Source organism: Spermophilus citellus (genome assembly GCF_964194105.1).
Source record: "Spermophilus citellus genome assembly, chromosome: 3".
Lineage (NCBI taxonomy): Eukaryota > Metazoa > Chordata > Mammalia > Rodentia > Sciuridae > Spermophilus > Spermophilus citellus.
In genome coordinates this window covers 8,256,628-8,277,910 of record NC_138184.1, presented here as the reverse complement: position 1 = coordinate 8,277,910, position 21,283 = coordinate 8,256,628, and the positions used below count along the sequence as shown (strand labels likewise).

The following is a 21,283-nucleotide window of genomic DNA, read 5'->3' as shown; positions in this document are numbered from 1 at the left end:
AATAATTCCCCCCTTCCCTTTAAACTAGGAGTACCAGCTGTTTTTGAGAATATCAGTGTTTACTATCAAAAGCTTTTCATGGGTAATAAAAAGTTTTAGTAGAAATTAATTAGTACAAAGGCCTTGAAAGAGTATAATCTCATCTGATTGCTGTTTTGTGTTTTATTCTTTATGTTTGTTCATGACTGGAATCTTTTTTAATTTAAATTTTTTAAGTTGTTGATGGATCTTTATTTTATTTATTTATATGTGGTGCTGAGGATCGAACCCAGTGTCTCATACATGCTAGGTAAACACTCGACTACTGAGCCACAACCCCAGCCCTCATGGCTGGAATTCTGATCTAATGTTTTAAGTTAATAAAATTTGTTATATTAATTTGGATATGGCTGGGGACTACATTTCCCTTATTCACTTCTAATCCTAGGTGATAGTTTTCTAAAATAACTTTGCAAGAAGTTTGAAAGGCTTTAGGGAAGGAGCTATAATTGCCTGCTCATTAGGACCACGATATAGGTAAACAGATGAGTAGGGACCTTGTGGGCCCCAGTTTTCAGCTCATTTTTCTGAGTATTGAACGCCCAATCCATACTTGCTCAAAACTGAATGTTAAGTGCTTGACCTCAGTCTCCTCAGGGGCTGCACCTCCACAAACATCTCCATTAACTCCTGTACCCTGGCCAAACACAACTTAGATTTCTCTGGCAAGCTCTGGTGTTGCCATTTTGGCATTTTTGCTTCTCATTGCAGTTCCTCCAGCACTTTCACTGCCCTATTAGAGTTGACCAGTTTGCAGAAGGATTGTCATCATGCTCACAGTCCAGTCCCATCCTTCACTCTGCTTATGGGATTGATGTCTATACAAGCCTACCGTGGTCCCAAAAGTGAGTAGAGCTGTGGTTAATGAAGTTATCCTGACTGTAATTGAGGCAAGCCTCAGATAGGTGTCATCCTATTTTGGTAGAGGAGGATTTATATTTGATACCTTCAGACAGGGAAGATTTTACTGCCTTTATGTGAGAAGAGGAATGCTATGAGCTGTTTCAGGTACATTTTGCTACCTCCTCCCCTTTTTTAAAACATTGTATTTTAAGAGGTGGTGTTGTGGCTCAGTGGTAGAGCATTTGGCTAACATGTATGAGGCACTGTGTTCGATTCTCAGCATGGCATATAAATAAATGAATAAAATTAAGGTCTATTAACAACTAAAAATATTTTTAAAAATTATATTTTATCTCTTAAAAGCATAACTATACCATTTCCCTTAATCACTTTTTACTGTTTATCAAGGTATACATACACTAATGTGCAAGCTGTGTTCAGCTTGATGTAATTTCCCATAGATGTATACATCCTGGTGGACACATTTCCAGGATTCCAGGAAGTTCATTCATCTCCTTTCTCAATAATCAAGCCACAGAGGAAGGAAATTGGATTTTGACTCTTATTACACTTGATTTGGTGTGCTTTTTCTGACTTTTCAAATAAATGTTAAAACTACAACATGTACTGTTACATGTTTGGCTTCTTTTACTCAACATAATGTCTGGTTTGTCACTTGGTTGCTCTTGGTATATGCTATATGTGGGGAACGCAATTACTGAATGATACGGTATACTTCAAGTGTAGTTTTGGTAGATACTTAGATTTTCAAAAATGTTGGTTCCACCAGTAAGTCCCCAATGTGAGTGTTGGCTATTCCGCATCCTGGGCCCACACTTTCTAACTTTAGCTCTTCAGCAGAGCGTGTGGTGATGGTTTTTTTTTGTTGTTGTTGAAATATGCATTTTCCTGATATGTCATGATTTTGTGTACTTTTTGGTGTGCTTATTGGTTATTTGGATATCTTTATTAGGCTACCTTTTGAAGCATTTTACCCATTTTGATTTCCTTTTTTCTTTTGAAGTGTTTCCTTGCTGCTAAAAAGCCCTTGGCTATAACTAAGCTTCAATCTGGATCCTGAGGGTAAAAGATGTGAATTTGTCTGTCTCCCTGTCTTGGCTGTGCATCCTTTTGCATTGTCTTTTCTTCCGGCTGGGATGTTTTCTTCACAGTAGGCTTCAGAAGTTCTGTGCAGTTTTCTTTCCAAGATAATGCTTCAGGGAGAAGAGTGACATCTTTTTTGAACAGTTCCAATATAATCATCAAAATGGAATCTGATTAATGGCTTATTTTGTCCACCATGGCCAGGGGAATGTTAATATTCTGATTTGTTTAGGACCAGCTCCCAGTTTCTCATTGAGAAAGTGAGGTTAGAATTTGCACCCCTAAATCATAGAGCCCTGGCAGTTATGATGCACATGGAGAGGAGAGAGAGGCAGTTGTGAGCAGGTGGTGGCTCAAAATAGGGGCAATATTGTAAGCTTGCACCTTATGCTGACTTCGGGAAATACAAAGTCTGGGAACTTACCCAGTGTTTCTAAGTTCCTAGAAATCCATTTAGAATGTCAGATGCCATATATATTTTAGATTGCTAAAAATTGCTCTCAGTCTCTACAGAACATAAAAATAAGTAGAGATCTGAGTGTTCTTTATGAAGTATTTGCCTAGACAAGATACTGAATATATTTTATGTTTTCTTTTGGACCCTTCATTGTTTGACTTCTTGTATTCAGGTCGGTGATCCATTTCAAGTATTTTTTTGTTTGATAGGGTGTAAGGTAGGATGGAGGTGTATGTGTACAGATTTATCCACTAGATCATGTTTTCCCTCTGCTTAGGTAGGCAATCTATGTCTTTTGGTTTGTTTGTCTTTCCTTGCAGCAGCACCATACTATCTTAATTTGTATTGCTTTGTAGTATTTTTGGAAATCTAGTAATAAATTCTAATTTTAGAATTTATTAATTTTTATAAAAATATTCTGGGTCCATTTTATAGAATACGCTAAGGATAATTGAGATCTTAAGACAGAATTGCATCTTTCAATTGATGAACATAATGCAACAATCCATTTACCTAGGTTGTCTTTAAGTTTTCTGAAGGTGCTTTGTAGTTTAATTGTAGAGGTCTTGAATGCCTTTGTTTAATTTATTTCTAGATACGTGGTGTGTTTTGCTTTGTAATTTTTTTTACTTTTAATTTTTGGATTAGTACATACCTTTTTTATTTTTAATTTTTGGATTAGTTCATACCTTTTTCTTACACCAGCTTTATAGCTAGTGAGATAAATTTAACTCACTCAAGTAATTCTCACCTGGTTTCTAAACCTTTTATTTATTTTTCTTGTCTTATTTAATGAATAGAGGTCATGAAAATGAATATCGTTTCCTTGTTCCTTTATGAAAGAGTATTCTACATGTCACCATTAAATATAATGCTACTTGTAAATTTTCATAGATAACTTTTATCAAATTAAGTGAATTCTGTTTTGATCCTGGATTGTCAAATGTGTTTAAAAATCACAAATTGATATTGGATTTTATCCAGTGCCTTTTCTGTTTGTATCAGGGTCTTTAAAAAATCCTTAATTTTATTAACAAAATGAAGTATACATTCTTTGATTTTCAGATGGTAAAACAACATGTATTACTGGAATAAATTAAATTTGCACATATTGGTCTATTAGCCTTTTCATTTTTCTAGATTCAACATGCTACTTTAAAAAATAATGTCTGTATTTATATTCGTGTTTTTTAATGATTTATCTATCTATCTATCTATCTATCTATATATATATATATGATTTTTTTCTTGTTTTTGGTACTGGGGATTTAGCCCTGGGGAACTCTACCACTGAGGCACATATCCAGCTCTTTTTATTTCGAGTCGGGTCTTGCTAAGTTGCTCAGGCTGGCCTTGAACTTACAATTCTTTCTCAGGCTCCCAAGTTGCTGGAATTACAAGTGTGTGCCCCTGTGCCTGGCTTGCCTCTCTTTTTTTTTAATTTTTCCTTTTTCTTTATTTTATTCTTCTTTAACCTCCTGTTGGCCCAGTATTCTAGTTTCTTGCAAGAAAAAAACATCTTTTGGAAGCATGCCCCTGGTTATTGGAAATTATTAGACTTAGCCTCACCCCAGAAAATGAATAAAAGTTTCCACATCTTGCCTTGGTGAAACAGCCTAGTTTCTTAATCAGTGCTGTCCACCTTTGGTGAAGCCCTAATTAAAGGCTTGCCTCTGTGTGCCCACAATATTGGACTTGGTCTCATTCCTATTTCCAAGCCAGAGATCCTATCTCCAATAACAAAGGCAGCCCCTTGTCCACCCAGGCTGGTATTTAACTGGAGCATGCCCAGTTCTCACACTTCCAAAACTGATGCTGGTGGTAGTTCATCCCATAGGTGTCTGGTGCTGAAGAAGTTCTAGAGCCTCATCTGTAAGTACTGGCCTCACAATAGCTGTGCTGCCTGAGACTGGGTGACTGGTGGTAGAAATGGACCCCAAGACTGACACTAAGCTGGGTCACATCTGAGTCTCACATCCAGAGGACAGATACAATTTTGGGGAGGCTGGTGATGATATAGGCTGAATGATGTAGTCTCCCAGGTGGCATGCAGGTATCTGCCTGATGCTGGTTCATGTCTAGAGGCTCCATCTGTGAGCTTGGGTCTACACAGGGGCCTTAGTCTGTAATCTGCTGAGTCTCACAGTTGCAGGCCTGGCACTGAGCTCCAAGAGAAAGACCCGAACTAGCTTTCATGACCTGCTCTTCTGTGGAGGTAGGTTGCTCCTCCCTTAGCTGCCCACTCTTGGGGGAAGCGTGATGGAGAAGTTCTGTGTCCTGGCAAACACAGCAAGCTCACTCAGCTAGTATTGGAGGTTGTGGGACTGTGCATGGCCATATTTGGTGGTTTTTTTTTTTTTTTAATGTACTTGGGATTAAACTCTTAACCATGAGCCAATCTCCAGCCTTTTTAAAAATTCTTTTTTTTTTTTTTAGTTGTAGATGGACACAATATCTTTATTTTTTTTTATGTGGTGCTGAGATTCAAACCCAGTGCCTCATGTATGCAAGGCAACTGATCTACCACTGAGCTACAACCCCAGTCCCCATCGTTTTTATTTTATTTTATATTATTTTTTATTTAGAGACAGAGTCTTGGCTGAGTTGCTGAGGATGCTTTGAACTCTCAAGCCTCCTGTCTCAGCCTTCCGAATTGCTGGGAAGGGTTTACAGGCTGTGCCACCTGCCAGCATGGCAGCTGGTTTCACCCAGGCCTGGTAAAGGGTTTGAAATCTAAGGCCTAGACTTCTTTCTTTCTCCCTTGCCTCGGTGGAAAGTGTCTCTCCATGCTGAGCTGCTTAGAGATGGAGGAGGATGGGAACTCTTTTTTGTATCCTCTTCAAACATCTTTTCTTTTTGTTCTACTAACAGCAGGCACTATGGTCTTTCAACTGGTTTCCTTAACATCCCCTGCCTTCCTACTTGGGAAGGACCCCAGGCTAGGCAAATGCTCCACTACTGAGCTAAATCCCCAGCCCTTTTTGGAAATATATTTATTTATGTACTGAGGACTTAACTCAGGGGCACTCGACCAGTGAGCCACATCCCCAGGCCTATTTTTGAATTTTACTTGGAGACAGGGTCTCACTGAATTGCTTAGGGCCTTGCCCTTGCTGAGGCTGGCTTTGAACTTGTGATCCTCCTGCCTAAGCCTCCTGAGCTGCTGGGATTACAGGTGTGCGCCAGGTTGGAAGTTTTTATTTTAAGACAGGGTGTTACTAAGTTGCCCAGACTGGTTTTGACCTTCTGGCCTCAGCCTACCAGGGGTGCATTGGTTTCCTCAGCTCTTGGGAAGGTAGCTGAGAGCTGCATAGCTCTTCAACTTGATATCAGAGCCAGATGATAGTCGCCATCATGCTCTGCTTTTCCAAAAGACCTGATTGTTCTTTCTTTACCCTCAGCCCCAGCAAAACCCATCATTTTCTGACAGCACCCAAGCAGGCCTCAACCCTGCTGGGATGTACCACCCCAAATCCCAGCCCCTGAGGCCCCGCCCCTCGCTTGGTGTGCCCCGCCTCCCGCATAGAAACCGGAAGCGGAAGTAGGCCTCTACAGTGGTGCCTTGGGGCCTCCCCGTCGGGTGGTTCCTCACGGGCGCTTCTCCTTTACAAGGGGTTCCCTCAGTCGGTTTCCCAGCCGTCCTGGGGCGCATCCCCTGCTCGTAGCCCGGGCTTCCCTCAGCCGGGTGGCCCTAGACCCGGGTGGGCTCCTCCCGCCCCTAGCTCCCTGGTGACCGCATGGGGACTCGGGGCTCGCAGATGGCTGGCGCGTTTCCCGTAGGCGCGGGCTGGAGAGCCCTGAGGCTTTTCCGGTCTCCACCTGCAGCCTCTCTGCAGAGAGCTGAAAACGTGCTGGCGTCGGGTTTCAGCCGGGATCCTGGAGAGGGTCTCCGCGGGGTCCCTTCCGTTCTAGCAGGCTACATTGTAGTCGCCCAGGGTCATATGTTGAAGTAGATTTGTCGCTGTGTCATGACCAAGGGGATGAAGCAGACAATCTTTTTTCTATTAATGCTGTGAAATTTACTAACCAGTGATTAAATGTCCTTGTTTGTTTTGTGGTGCTGGAGACCCAGCCAAGGGCCTCACCCATGCTCAGGGATGTTCAACCCCTGCGCTAGGTCCCCAGCATTTTTTTTTTTTTTTGTTTTTACTTATTTTTAAATTTTGATGCTGGGTTGTCGGTGGCCAGGCTGGCCTGCAATTTGTGATCTTCCTTCTTCAGCCTTCCGAGTATCTGGGTTTAGAGGTGTGCAGCACTGTGCTTGGCACTTCAGGAATTTTCTATTTGGTGCTTTATTTCCCATTGTTAGCACAAAAAGACTAGGCCGGATGCAAACTATGATCATTTCAGTATTTTTTTTTTTAATTTAAAATATGTTTTTAGTTGTAGATGAACACACAGTGTCTTTATTTATTTTTATGTGGTGCTGAGGATTGAACCCAGTGCCTCACACATGGCGAGGCATGCACTTGACCACTCAGCGCCGTCCCAGCTCTCATCAGCTTTTTATTCAGGAATGGTATTATACCTCCAGTGGACTCACTGTCCTGGTGGAAATTAGCCACTGGCCAGAGGAGTTGGGCTTAAATAGGTTATACTGAGAGGTGATTTAGTGAGCATGTCAGTTTGGGCACTCAGGAATTTGAGTTTTGGGGTTGAGGGTTCTGTGGCCAGGCACCTGGAGAGAATTCATCTTGAAAGAGATTAAAAGCTTCCCAGAGATTATCCTTTCAGGTTTGATGAAACACTTCATCCCCACTTGTGGCCAGTATCTGAAAAGGATTTATCTTTCAAGAGATGAAGGCTATCAGTGTATGGCTTTCTTTTTCACTCCCTTTTCCCAGGCTGCACTATCTTGGGGTTTTTCATTTTCCATAACTAACAGCCATGACTGCTTGTGGTAGGGTGAGCACAAATATTACCTAAGTAAAATGATATTAAAGAGTAGTTGGTGTGGGTTTTAAGAAAAATATCCTTGCCCAAGGCCAATGGCTTGGAAGAGGAGCATAGAGATAGCACATTTGAATAAAGTCTGACACTATAGTGCCCAACAGTGTTCTAGGTTACATTCTGATAATAGGGAAAAAGAACTCTAATAACAACTAAATTGTAAGGCATGTGTCCAGAAATGTACTCAGGCATTTAGGCTTTGCAGACAAGTAGACTTGTCATACTCTGGCTTAGCAGTTTTGTAATAGTAATTCTCCTGCCTCAGCCTCCCAAGTAACTGGGGATATAGGTGTGTACCACTGTGTCTGGCTTTCTAGCTGTTTTATGTATTTATTTAAAAGGAATATATGGCGTTCAGTTGAACGTGAACGTGATTACAAAGGTCTCCCAGAAAAGAGGTTCCAGATTTACCTACTTGGCTTCACAGATTAGAATTCATTCATCCATCCATTAACAGTTTTCATTCATCAGATATTCAAAGGTTCATATGTTCTAGGCAGTGAGGAGCAACGAATTCTGGTTCTTGTTATCACAATGTGTCTTGTGATGGGTATTGCCTAGCTGCTTTAGAACACAGGTTGGCCATCTGTTTCTTTATTGGATCATATAGGAAATATTTTAGGTTTTGAAGGCCAGAGAATTTCTATTGCAAGGAAATTCTCATTTTAGTACACCAAGGGAAAGCTTATAAAGAAATGTTTGTTGTGTTCTAGTCAAACTGATGTACACAGAGGACTGATTAGCTCATGCCTATTTTGCCAAATTCTGGCCTAGAATAAAGAAAATTTGCTACTTGTGGGCCTGCCATAAAGATGTGCTGTGCAGGCTCATAGGCCTCTCAGGTTTGTGAGGGGGGAAAATAAAAAAATTCCTATTCCCTCAGTGTGTTTTTATTCATTAAAACCTCATCATGTGCCTATAATGCCAACTACTTGGAAGACTAAGGCAGGAGGTTCTGAGTTTAAGGGCATCAAAGGCAATTTAGGAAGACCCTGTCTCAAATTAAAATATGAAAATGGCTGGGGATGTAGCTCAGGAGTAGAGTGCTTCTGGATTCAATCCCCAGCAAGGAGTGGGAAGGAACAAACAAACAAAAACTCATTTAATCTTGGGTTTCATGTTGTGCATATTTGCTATGATGTAACTAATGTAGCAGATGAAATTGTTTCTGTTACAAGAAACTGATTGTATCATTGTGGAAATTATTTCATTTAGAGTATTTCTCTCATTTCTGCTACCTCTTTTGGAGCAATATGGAACTGGAATTGGTCACCAAGTGTGATATTGTGTGGTCTGTATTTGGTCTTAGTCCAGTGTCCTGGTACAGATTTTCTAAGACCTGTGGAATGTCTGGAGTGATAAAAATAGCTTTGTATGCCCATAAGATGACTAGTGGCTTGTAGGTTGTAGATAAGCTAAGGATCATGGCTGGTCCAGAAAGATGGAGGCATGATTAAAGGATTGGAACTTTCACACTCCCACACGTCAAACTCTAGGAAGGGAGACAGAGGGTTAAGTTGATAACCAGTGGCTACAAGTAAAGCCTCTATGAGAACCCCAGAAGAGTGGGTTTAGAGAGCTTCAGGATAGCTGAACCTGTTGATGTTTTTGGGCATGGAAGCTCTGGACCTTTCCCACCATATTGTATCCTATCCGTCTCTTTATCTGGCCATCCATCTATGTACTTTGTAATATTCTTTATAAGAAACTAGTAAACACAGAGAAGTATTTCTTTGCATTCTTTGAGTGGTCCCAGCAAATTTCCAGCAAATCGGTCCCTCAAGGCGGAGGTAGCCTGTTGGTCAGAGGTGTATGTGACAACCTGCTACCTGTGACTGGCTTCTGGACTTGGGAAAGTATTGTGGGACTGAGCCCTCAACCTGTGGAATGACAGTATCTCCAGCTAGATGGTAAAATAGTTTTATTGAATTATCAGATACCCAGTGGATGTCTGCTGGACTGCTTGATGTGTGCAGATCCCCCTGACATCTTGTATCAGAAGTATTCTGCGTTAAATTAGGTGACTGTATAAGAGTAATTGTGTGTGACCTCATTATAATTATACTGGAAGAGATAAATTTATTTTTTTAGAATTGATAAGTCTATCAGACAGAATTTGATCAACCAGAAAGTATATGTGGGTAGAAAGGGAAAGAGAGCTGCTGACTGAGTCCTGCCATAGACTTGGGGAGACCACAGAATCTTCTGAGCCTCCCCTGAATTGATTCTCAGGTCCCCAGTGCTGTCAGCCTCACCCATCATCTCACACACAGTGAAGGAATTGTACCTTTCTGAACAGAATTTGTGGCATCTTTTAGGACTTGGTCGCCTTTGAGGATGTGGCTGTGGACTTTACCCAGCAGGAGTGGGCTTTGCTGGATCTTGCTCAGAGGAGCCTCTACAGAGATGTGATGCTGGAAACCTTCCAGAACCTGGTCTCACTAGGTAAGATTAGCAATGTTGTCCATGTAGTGGTTTAGAAAACAATTTTATCTGCTGGTTGACCTTGTTCCAGGATCTGTGCTGAGGAGTGGGAGTACTTGGTAAATAAGACAAATGTGGTCACTGACCACAGGGTGCTTACGATCTGGAGGCTTCTTCATGAAAATGAACACGGGCATATTAAACTTGTTTTTTTCTTTTTCTTTTTGTGGTTGAAAGCCTTGAGTCTTATTAAGTGTTGAATGTGTGGGGATTGAGGGGCTTCTTCGGGGCACAGGGAAAGTTTGTGATTTGAGACCTTTGAAGAGTCTACTGCTGTGAATGCCCTTTACCCAGAGACCACCAGGAGCACACCTGTAAGTTAAACAAGCGGGGTTTATTTTGCAGTCATGGAGAACATACCCATGGGGAGTCGAGGGGCATCTTAGTAAGAGGGTGTTAGAAAGTACCTATTAGAGAATTTGCGCTGCTTTTTGGATGATTTAGAGATGTGTCTATGGGGTAGATTATATTGGTTTCTTAGGCCCTTTGTGAACAAGTACCACAAACTGGTGGGTAAAAAGTATAGAAATTTATTCTTTCATATTTCTGGCATCTGGGAGTGTGAAACAAGGTTTCAGCAGAGCTATATTCTTTCTAAAGGCTCTAAGGGAAAAGTCCCTCCCTGTCTCTTTCTAGCTTCTGGTGGTTGCTGGCAGTCCTTTTTGTTTATAGATGTATCACTCCAGTCTCTGCCTCCACCATTACCTTCCCTGTGTACCTGTTTCTAAACTCCATCCATATAGGAACATCAGTCATTGGATTTAGGATCCATCTTAATCCAGAATAACCTCATCTTAACTTTACTATATTGACAAAGACCTTGTTTCCATATAAGGCAACATTCTAAGGTTCTAGGTGGATTTTTTTTTTGAAAAGATTCAAACTATTTTTAGATGAAGTTTTAGTTAGTAGAAAAATTGAATGGAAGGTAGAGAGATTTTTCTACTCCCAAACATGGATAGCCTCAGCAGAATGGTAATTTTTTAAAATAATTAATGGACCTATGTTGATATATCATCATCACTTAGAATTCATTCTTTGTATTTAGATTTTTTTTCTTGGTACCAGGAATTGAACCAAGGGGAACTTAACCACTGAGCCAAATTCCAGTCCTTTTTGTTTTTATTTTGAGACAGAGTCTTGCTAAGTTGCTTAGGGCCTCATTAAGTTGTTGAGGCTGGCTTTGAACTTGGTGATCCTCCTGCCTTAGTCTCTCAAATGGCTGGGATTTTAGGTATGTGCCATCATATCTGGTCATTTCTTTTTAGTGGGTACTTTTTTTTTTTTTTAAAGTTATACTTTATTTCTAAAAGTATAACTACACCATTTCCCTTAATTACTTTTTTACTCTTTTTTCAAGATATACATACACTAATGTGCATGAAGTGCCAATTTATGTACAGCTTGATGAAATTTCACGTGGATGTATACATCCTGGTGGACACGTTTCTAGGATTCCAGGAAGTTCATTTATCCCCTTTCTCAATAATCACACCAAAGAGGAAACCCAATTTTGACTCTTACTATACTTGATTTGGTTTGATTGTTTTTGCTTTTAGATAAATGTTAAACTATAATATGTACAGTTATTTGTTTGGCTTCTTTAACTCAACATAATGCCTGGTTTGTCATTTAGTTGGTCTTTTGGTAGACTTACATACTTACTTCTCTTGGTACATGCTATATGTGAGGTAATGCAATTTCTGAATGATAGGGTGGACTTCATGTATAGTTTTGGTAGATGCTTTAGTTTTTAAAAAATGTTGGTTTCAGCTGTAATCCCCCAACAGAATGTATGTTTTAGCAGTTTCACACACCTGGCTCATGCTTAGAAACTTTAGCCATTCATTAGAGTCTGTAGTGATATTATGCATTTTTCTGATATGTAATGGTTTAGAGTACCTTTTTGAGTGCTTATTGGTTATTTGGACATCTTTATGAAGGCAGTTTTTGAAGCAATTCACCCATTTATTGTCCTCTCTCTTTTTTAAAAATTTGAATGCTTTACTTCTGGTTACTTGTCTAATTGTATGTATATGTTATATGTATCTTTGTATCTTGATACATATACATCCACCTATCTATCTGTATTAACACACACATACACACACACATATATATTGTATATATGTTCATAAAAATACATATATATTATATCAGATAACCTCTTCCAGTTTTTGGGTACTTTCTTCACTCAATTTTTTTTCTCTAAAGTGTATTTATTTATTTGACTTCAGTGATGTACACCACAGTCATTTCCATGCTCAACCCCTTCATATATAGCCTGAAGAACAGGGACATCAAGAGGGAGTTTCCTCAGAAGTACAGTGTTCATATTGGATAAGCCTGTGAAACCAAACTGTGGAACCCCCAACTCTGCCCATCTGGTTCTGTAGTTTTTGTAGCTCTCATGTCTTTCAATTTTGTCAATATCTCCTATATTAACACTGCTTCTTTTGGTACATCTGTAATGGGATTGATGGAGCATTATGGGATGTTGTCTACATTAGCGTCACTGTATAACTGAATTCTGCAACATCTATATAACCTTCTTTATTTTTCATCTATGGCCCAAGCATCTTGGAGAAATGCACAAATGTTTTGGAAAAGTAATTTCAATCTTCATTCCTTTCAAAAATTCATACCTCTTTTCTATACTACTTTCATGTCTTTTAGATATATTTAGGTATGTTATGTGTAAGGATGAACATAACTGGTCCTCAGCCTGGGTGCCCTGGTTTGGTTACAGTGACTCAAAACTCCATGTGTTGGTATCTTGGTCCTCAGAGTGGTGATATAGGAGGTGGTGGAACCTTTGAGTGGTGGGGTACCAGAAAGTAAATATTTTATTGGGGAGTGTCCTTGAAAGTGATTAATGCTGGTCTCAAGGAATAAGTTAGTTCTCATGAGAGTGGTTTGTTATAAAGGAGCAAGGCTGGCCCCTCTCTGCTCTCTGGGGTCGTGCTTACCATGTGATCTTTTCCTTTCTGTGTGCTTTCCGCATGATGCCATCTGCTATGATGTGACATAGTCAAGGGAAGCTCTCAACAGAGCTGATGTCATGCTATTTGGACTTTCTGCCTTCATGCTAAACTACATAAATCTCTACTTTAGAAAGTACCTAGCTTCAGGTATTAATTTTTTTATGTTGGGGATTAAACCCATTGGTGCTTTACTACTGAGCTACATCCCCAGTTATTTTTTATTTTTTGTTTTGAGACAAGGTCTCACTAAGTTGCTGAGGTTGGCCTTAAATTTGTGATTCTCTTGCCTCAGCCTCTGGAGTCACTGGGATTACAGGTGGGTGCCACTGTACCTGTATCAGGTATTTTGTTATGGCCACAGAGAAATGCAAGAATACATTTGTCTTCATGTTGGAGTCACTTGGGGAGACTTAAAAATATTGATCATTGTATCTCACTGCAAATTCTGATTAATTGGACTGTAGTTTCGCTTAGCATGAAGATTTTTATGTGATCCAGGTTGTTTTAATGTGCCACCAAGTTTGAGAACTATTGCTCTAACCCCATGACTAGTTCAAAGATGATTATTATGTTTGAGTCTTTTACTAGTGAGCATAACTAAAGATCTTTTTTTTGGTACTGGGAATTTTTTTTCTTTTTATACTCAGGGGTGCGTAGCCATGAGCTACATCCCCGGCACTTTTTAATTTTTATTTATTATTATTTTTGTTTTTAAATTAATTTTTAATTTATATATGACAGCAGAATGTATTACAATTCATATTACACATATAGACCAAAAAATGTTCATACCTCTGGTTGTATACAAAGTATATTCACACCAATTCATGTCTTCATACATGTACTTTGGTTAATGATGTCCATCACATTCCGTCATCAGTTCTAACCCCATACCCCCTCTAGTTTTTATTTATTTTTTGGTACTGGGGATTGAACTTCGGGCCCTCAACCACTGAGCCACATCTCCAGCCATATTTTCTATTTTATTTAGAGACAGGGTCTCACTGAGTTGTGTAGTGCTTCACCATTGCTGAGGCTAGCTTTGAACTTCTGATCCTCCTGCCTCAGGCTCCTGAGCTGCTGGGATTACAGGTGTATGGTACTGCACCTGGCTCCCAGTCCTTTTTATATTTTATTTAGAGACAGACTCTCATTGAGTTACTGAGGCTGGCTTTGAACTCATAATCCTCCTACCTCAGCCTCCTAAACTGCTAGGGTTACAGAAATACTGAAGACCTTAAAGTGATGTGAGCCCACAAGAGGAGAGGCTGTTAAAAAAGCTCACCTCAGCGGGTGGGGGTTGTGGCTCAGTGGTAGAGTGCTTGCCTAGCATGCAAGAGGCACTGGGTTTGATCCTCAGAACCACATAAATGTAAAATAAAGATATTGTATCCACCTAAAACTAAAACTAAATATTAAAAAAGCTCACCTTAGCAACAGGAAATGTGATTTTACCCAATATTTCTAATGTAGGCAAATAATGTTTATTTACCTATAACTATTTATATTATTTAATTACCTATACTGTCCTCCAACAACATAGCTAGTCTTCTCTGCTGATTAATAAAATATTATGTTGCCCCACATTCACCATTTTATACTTACCTCAGCAAATGGAAGCTTTTTCCTTTCATTAATAACAGTATCTTTAGAACTTCACTTTTAAACATTGCTTTTTTATCTCTTCTGTTGGCAAGAACTGTCTTTGATGTTTGGTCTGCATCCACTATAGGGGAATTCATCTTGCTTTTAGATATGTTGTGTATAGTTTCTGAGGTAGTTATTTGATATCTTTTTTTAAAAAAAATTTTTTTTAGTTGTAGATGGACACAATGTCTTTATTTTTATTTATTTATTTTTGTGTTGTGCTGAGGATTAAACCCAGGGCCTCATTCATGAAAGGCAAGCGCCCTACCAATTGAGCTACAACCCCAGCCAAGTTATTTGATCTTGACCAATGTATACTTTATTTTTATTTGTCTTTTTGCTATTAAGCTAAGTTGTCTACCAACTTCACTCCTTAGTACTGATATCAGAGAAGGGAATGCTGTTTACAGAGAAGAAGTCATACTAGCCAGTGATAAGAGATACTCTCATAAAAAATGGCTAAATTAGAGTTCTGATTCACTGTCTCTAACAAACTGCAATAAGACACTTTGGTGTCTGATCTACTCTGAAACAAAAGTAAGTGATTGCCAAAAGTCTTGGAATTTGCAAAGGTAATGTTGCCTTATTATTTTATAATTATGGTATACAATACAAGAAATAACTATTTTAGCCATTTTTAAGTACATAATTTAGTGGCATTAAATTCCTTCACAATGTTGTACAGCCATCTCCACTATCTCCAGAACATTTTTCATCTTCCCTGTGTGAAATTCTGTACATATTCAACAATAATTACCCATTTCCACCTACCTCAGACCCTAACAATGACCATTCTATTTCTTGTCTCTGTGAATTTGACTGCTCTAGGGATATTACATGAGTGGAGTCATACAGTATTTGTCCTTTTGTGACTGGATAATTTCACTCATCATAATGTCTTCAAGGTTCATCCATGCTGTAGTATGTGTCAGAATTTCCAGAATTTCAAGGCTAAATAATATTCCCTTGTATGTATATATTGTCTTTTGTTTATTGATTCATCTTTTGAAGAATACTTGGGTTGTTTCCACACCTTGGGTACTGTGTGCGTGTGTATCTCATTTTCCTTCACCATTCATGTGTCAACACACACGTTGCTTTATATTTTGGCTATTGTGAATAATGCTGAAGTTAGTGTAAAAGTGCAAATATTTTATTCCTTGGGATATACACTGAAAAGGAATTGCTGAGTCACATGATTGTGTGTGTGTGTGTGTGTGTGTGTGTGTGTGCGCGCGCGTGTATGTGTGTGTGTTTATTTTTAGGAACTTCCATATGGCATTCTATAATGGATATACCACCAGTTTACATTCCCACAAGCAAAGTACATAGGTTTCCTTTTCTCCATACCCGTACCAACATTTGTTATATTTTGACTTTTTGTTAATAACCATTATAAAAGATGTGACTTACATGGTTTTGATTTGCATTTAGTTGACAATTAGAGATGTTGAATATTTTTTGCTGCAGTCTGGCTGGGCACAATTCAGGAGCACTTGTCAAAAGAAACAAACTTTATTTTTAGAACCACACACGCCAAACAAAACAGCTCCTCAGGAAAAACCTTCAGAGCCCAACTGCCACCACTGGCTTCCCACAAGCCTCTCCACCTCCCCCACTCCTCCTGCTCTTGAGGCCGATTGGCTGGGTCACGTGGGCAGAGCCAAAAAAGTCCCCCAATGAGCAGCTCTGTGGTCTGAAAGGGCAGGGAAACAGCCCAATGAGCATCACCACAGAGGAGCCAATCAGTTGGCAGCTAGAAGTTGCTGGGGCCGCTGTGAGCCAATTATCAGCTGGCAGCTAGAAGTTTGCTGGGGCCCCTTCGGCTGTTGCTCTCAACATCTCCCCCTCTCTGTTTAAACAACAAGCATGTGGCTTAGGGACCGTGCCTGCCTTAGGTTGTCCAATAGTACATATGGTTCTTACCCGTTATCGGATGAGCTGACCTCAAGGCGTGAGCCTCCTGACTTAGGTTGGTACCATTGCAATTGGATCTTACCCGTCACTGACTACGGGTCCAGTATACAGCCACACCTGTGGATAGGTCTTTGTACCAGTGGGGGGGGGGTGAGATTCTTTGCCACACCTCTGTTGGCCCCCAAATTTTAGCTGAATGACCATGACAAGCAGAAGGGAGGAAGATACACCAAGCCAATTGATGGCTCCTTTTGGAAAAATTGTACCACCGATGACACCATCAGCAAAAATACCCCAACACTACCACAAGTCACTGCACCAACAAATAGTTCACAATGCATACAAGTGAGTTCACAATGCATACAAATGATACATAGTCCAGGGAAGTTCTGGAAGCAGTTCAGTGATGGCTATTGCAGAAGCTGTAGATTGGTTTTATCTTTGTCTTCACCAGCACTGGGATGAAGATAGGAATTCTGGCAATAATGGCTAAAGAAAAAATTATGTAACATTCCAGAAGGCACTAAAAGAAAACAATTTTCTTAACAATTTACATTGTCTTGAACAGAATTATTAAATATAATGAAAAGGAAAGGTGAAAGTAAACAAACAGATCTGTTAACCTCCTTTTTTGTTTACATATTAAACAATCCTCAACAGTTGTTTACCCAATTTAAATTAAACCATTTAAATCACGTGAATAAAAAAAATATTTGGATCAATTTTTTCATGAGCGCTCATCATATATGATATATGGACATATATCACATTTAAATGGAGATGTTGAGAGCCACATGAGGAAAACTCAAATCCATACCTAATTACAATGGATATACAAGAAAGGATGGTGTGTGTATGTGTGGGTAAATGACAGAGAGTAATTTTGGGAGAACAAGTGACCAAGTGGCATGTGTTTTAGAGGTTTGCTGGAAAGGAAGAGATTGAATAATGAGAAAATTTAGGGCTGGGGATGTGGCTCAAGCAGTAGTGTGCTCACCTGGCATGCGTGCGGCCCGGGTTCGATCCTCAGCACCACATACAAACAAAGAAGTTGTGTCCGCCGAAAACTGAAAAATAAATATTAAAAAAATTCTCTCTCTCTCTCTCTCTCTCTCTCTCTCTCTCCACTCTCTCTTTAAAAAAAAAAGAACATAATGAGAAAATTTAGAATGCTGGATCAGTAGCAAAAAGTATCATATCAAATTGAAATAATTATGGTTAGATCCCTCAAAATGTAATATCAAATTGAAATTATGATAGGTAGATCCAAGGAGCCAAACTGATCAAGGAAGGAACATACCATTGACTTGATATTGCTTCCAATATTGAGGTTAGATAATATTGTATATGAAAACTAAAATATTACACTCTATGGTAAAATAAAGATTCAATTCTTCCTTTTAAAATTTGTTCTTTTCCTGATTATGTGACACATGATGAACATCATTAGGCAATAAAAAGGCTACCTCCATGTATTCACCTTTTAGATGGAGAAACCTAGAAGAGGGAATTCATAAGCATAGAAAGAGCCATAGTGGTTGCCAGGGGCTGGAGGTGGAGGAGTATGGTGAGTTACTGTTTAATGGAAATAAAAGTTATGTTTGGTATGATTAAAAGCCTGGGAAATGGACAGCAGTGCTGCCGCACAGCATTGTGAATACACATGGTGCCACTGAAGCATGCACTGAAAAATCGTGACAATGGCATGTTTTGCTACTTATATTTTACCACAATAAAAATTAATGAAAAGTTTAAAAACCACTTGAAATATTTAAAAAGTAGATTCTGAGATCTTTCCCTGAAGATATTGACAAGGTAAGTCTTGGATAGAGTAGGAGGCTGTATATTAGCAAAGCCCAAGTTGATGCTTTTGAGAAACCTAAATCCCAGGATAGTGTTTCTCAAAGACTGTCTTGGGGGCTGGGGATGTGGCTCAAGTGGTAGTGTGTTCCCCTGGCATGCGCGGGGTGCTAGGTTCAATCCTCAGCACCACATAAAAATAAAATAAAGATGTTGTGTTTAACGAAAACTGAAAAATAAATATTAAAAAATTCTCTCTCTCTCTCTTTGATAAAAAAGACTGTCTTGGGGATATAAAAATTGAAACTTGCCCAAAATGCGAATTATCAGACTCAAAGTTAGACCTACTGAGACAGAAACTGGGGTGAGTGGGTCTCATTACTCTGAATTTAAACAAGTCCTCATGGTCATCCTGGTGTAGGCCAAATTTTGAGAATCCCTACCCTAGTGAATCCTGAGACCCTTTGCTACTCAGCCATCTGCCTGATTAGGAAACTGTAAGTGGAAAATGGTGACATTTGTCTCCAAGAGGGAATCTAGCAAGACTAGTGACTCTTCCCAGAGGAGAGGAACACAGGAGAGAGGAATCCTGATGGGCCTACAGTTAGTCTCCCTGGAATAAGGAATTGAGGAGTTAGAGACTTCTTCCTTTGCATTCCTGCCCTTATGGAGCCAAACTGATCAAGGAAGGAACATACCAATGATCAATTTGTTTAATAAACTTCAGTGGGGATACAGCCTCTGGCATGCAACTTGAAACTCATCAGCTTATAGTTACCAAGGCCTTTAAGTGCCAGGATAAGACACTCATGCCTTCTCCAGAAGAAGTCAGCCAGACCCCATACCATATGCCTGGCTCTGTCTCCCTGCTCTTTCAGTGGACAGATCTTCTGTCTTCATCAAGAACACAATTCGAGGAAGTTGGCCCTGCAGTGGGTCCATGCTGCCAAGCCTACATAGCCCAGTAAGTGATGAGGGAAAAGAGATGATATTCATGGAGAGGGAGCTCTCAAGAATATTTGCTTGGAAAGTAGAATGCCTAGATTAGTTGCTTAAACTTGCCTTTGTAGAGTGAAGTTTTACTTTGATTGTATAGTATTTGGGTGGATAGCTGAGGAGGTTATGGGGAGGGTTACTCTGTGTTGGTCGTTAGGGCACCCTGACAGCACAGAATTGCTGTGGATAACACAGTCCAGTGTTAGAGTTACCAGTCTGGGTTTTACAAATGGATGCTTTGTAGTAAATTCTTGTTCTTTTCTAGTCATTTTTTGTTGTCTGACCCATGAACTCCAAAGTCTTCATTATTCCATAGCCTAGAACAAGCCTTTCTGAATTCTGCTGTCACTGTCACGTGCTTAGTAACACCCTTGTTTCTCCTGACAGACCTGGCCTTCTTCCCCACTTCTCCTGTATCCATGGTTCTCAGCAGAAACATTTAAGGGAGAAGTGCTTCCATAAAAGAACTTCCCTTCAAAAACCTGAATGTTTGTGTAGACTTTATATCTTTTTCTCAGAGGACCTAATATAGAGCTGAGAAGAGATTCCAGCTTCAGGGGCCAATCCTTTCATTAACCATTCCCCAAATCAGCAGAGGTCATAAGAATACTTTGGAGTACTCTCCTCTCTGGTGCTCATTAATTACTTGTGGAAGACTGATATCCCACTGTTCTCATAGGCACCTGAATGGATAGGGGGGATGCTTGGCATAGCACTGGGAAGGAGAGGAGGGCATTTTCCCGGCATGGCTCTTTTCTTATTTATGTTCTGAGGCTCCTGCAACCAGACACAGCAGAGGGAGGGAATGTTCTCATCTATTTGCCTTTTATTGTTCTCTTTGGGAAAGTGGTGTTTGGGGAGAGAACACAGAGAGAGGACTTCCTCAATCAGAGATGGAAAGTATTCAGCTGTTCTACATGCAAGTGAAAGGACAAATGTAAACACTGAGGAACTTCCAAGACAGGAATGGAAATGATGTCTCTCCTTATTTATAATTCTACCAGAACTACTGTTATGACAGTTCTTTGTGAATTTCATGTAAATGTGTGATTCCTCTATTTATTCTTCCTTTTGTTTTCATTGTAAAAGAGGACAGAAATCCAGGGACATGTATGTAAGTGACTCAGACAAAGCTTGTGGAGGGGAATTTGCTGATACTTCTTTGGGAAAGGATTCCTGGTGAGAGAGTAAGTAGAAGGGCAAGAGAAGATGGGCTGGCTACACTGTTGCGTCCTGGGATGTGCTAACTTGGGGATATATCCTGCCTAGGCTTGAGAGGAGGGCCTAGTTATTTAATGAGTGAAAACATTCCCTCTTCTCTCTTCCTTTGCTCTTTGAAAAACTTTTGATTCCTTTTATCACATCTCTGTATATTAACTCCCTTGGGGGCAAGGGTTGCTGAAGATTTTGGAGTAACAGACACCCAGGGTATACTAGATGAGTCACAGCAATGGAAAAAATTGTGGGCTCATCCATTCATTAATTTAGCCCCAAACAATATGAGTTATCCTCTATGCCAATAAATCTGTTGGAATTGAGGATGGATGGGGTTGGAAATAGCCTAAACAGGGGAGAGCTATGTCAAGTATAGAAATACAGGAAGAAATTAAAGGGAAGAGTGCTTGAAAATCATGGTTATATAGGAGGCTCTGTCCCATTTTGATACAAGGAAGGTTTTCAATATGTTCAGAATTTAGAGTAACAGTTGAGAAGTGCTGAGAAATGAGGTTGTAGGATCAGAGTACACCCATGACAGATCAAGAATTCCAGGTATTTTCAGAATGACTGGCCTGAAAAAAAATTCACATGTTGAAATCCTAATCCTCAAGGCCATGGTATTAGGATATGGGACCTCTTGGCAGGTAATTACGTCTTGAGAGTGAAGCTTCATGAATGGGATTAGTGTCCTTATAGAATAGGCTCAAAGGAGCTTTTTCACCCTCTCCCACCATGTGAGGACACATCAAGATAGTGCCATCTATGAACAAAGAAAATGGGCTCCCATAAGACACTGGGTCCCTCACTGCTTTAATAGTGGACTTTCCAGTCATCAGAACAGAGA

General features: G+C 39.9%; 1 protein-coding gene across 1 annotated transcript in view; it reads left to right on the top strand.

Moving 5' to 3' along the window:
* Nucleotides 1-9,655: 9,655 nt before the first annotated feature.
* LOC308645893 (uncharacterized protein) overlaps nucleotides 9,656-21,283 on the top strand; it is a 110,281-nt gene continuing 98,653 nt past the window's right edge. Inside the window, exon 1 of the mRNA XM_081288338.1 lies at nucleotides 9,656-9,838. Coding sequence (XP_081144464.1) covers nucleotides 9,805-9,838 — 34 coding nt within the window. The 5' untranslated portion in view covers nucleotides 9,656-9,804. The remainder of the gene's footprint in view (nucleotides 9,839-21,283) is intronic.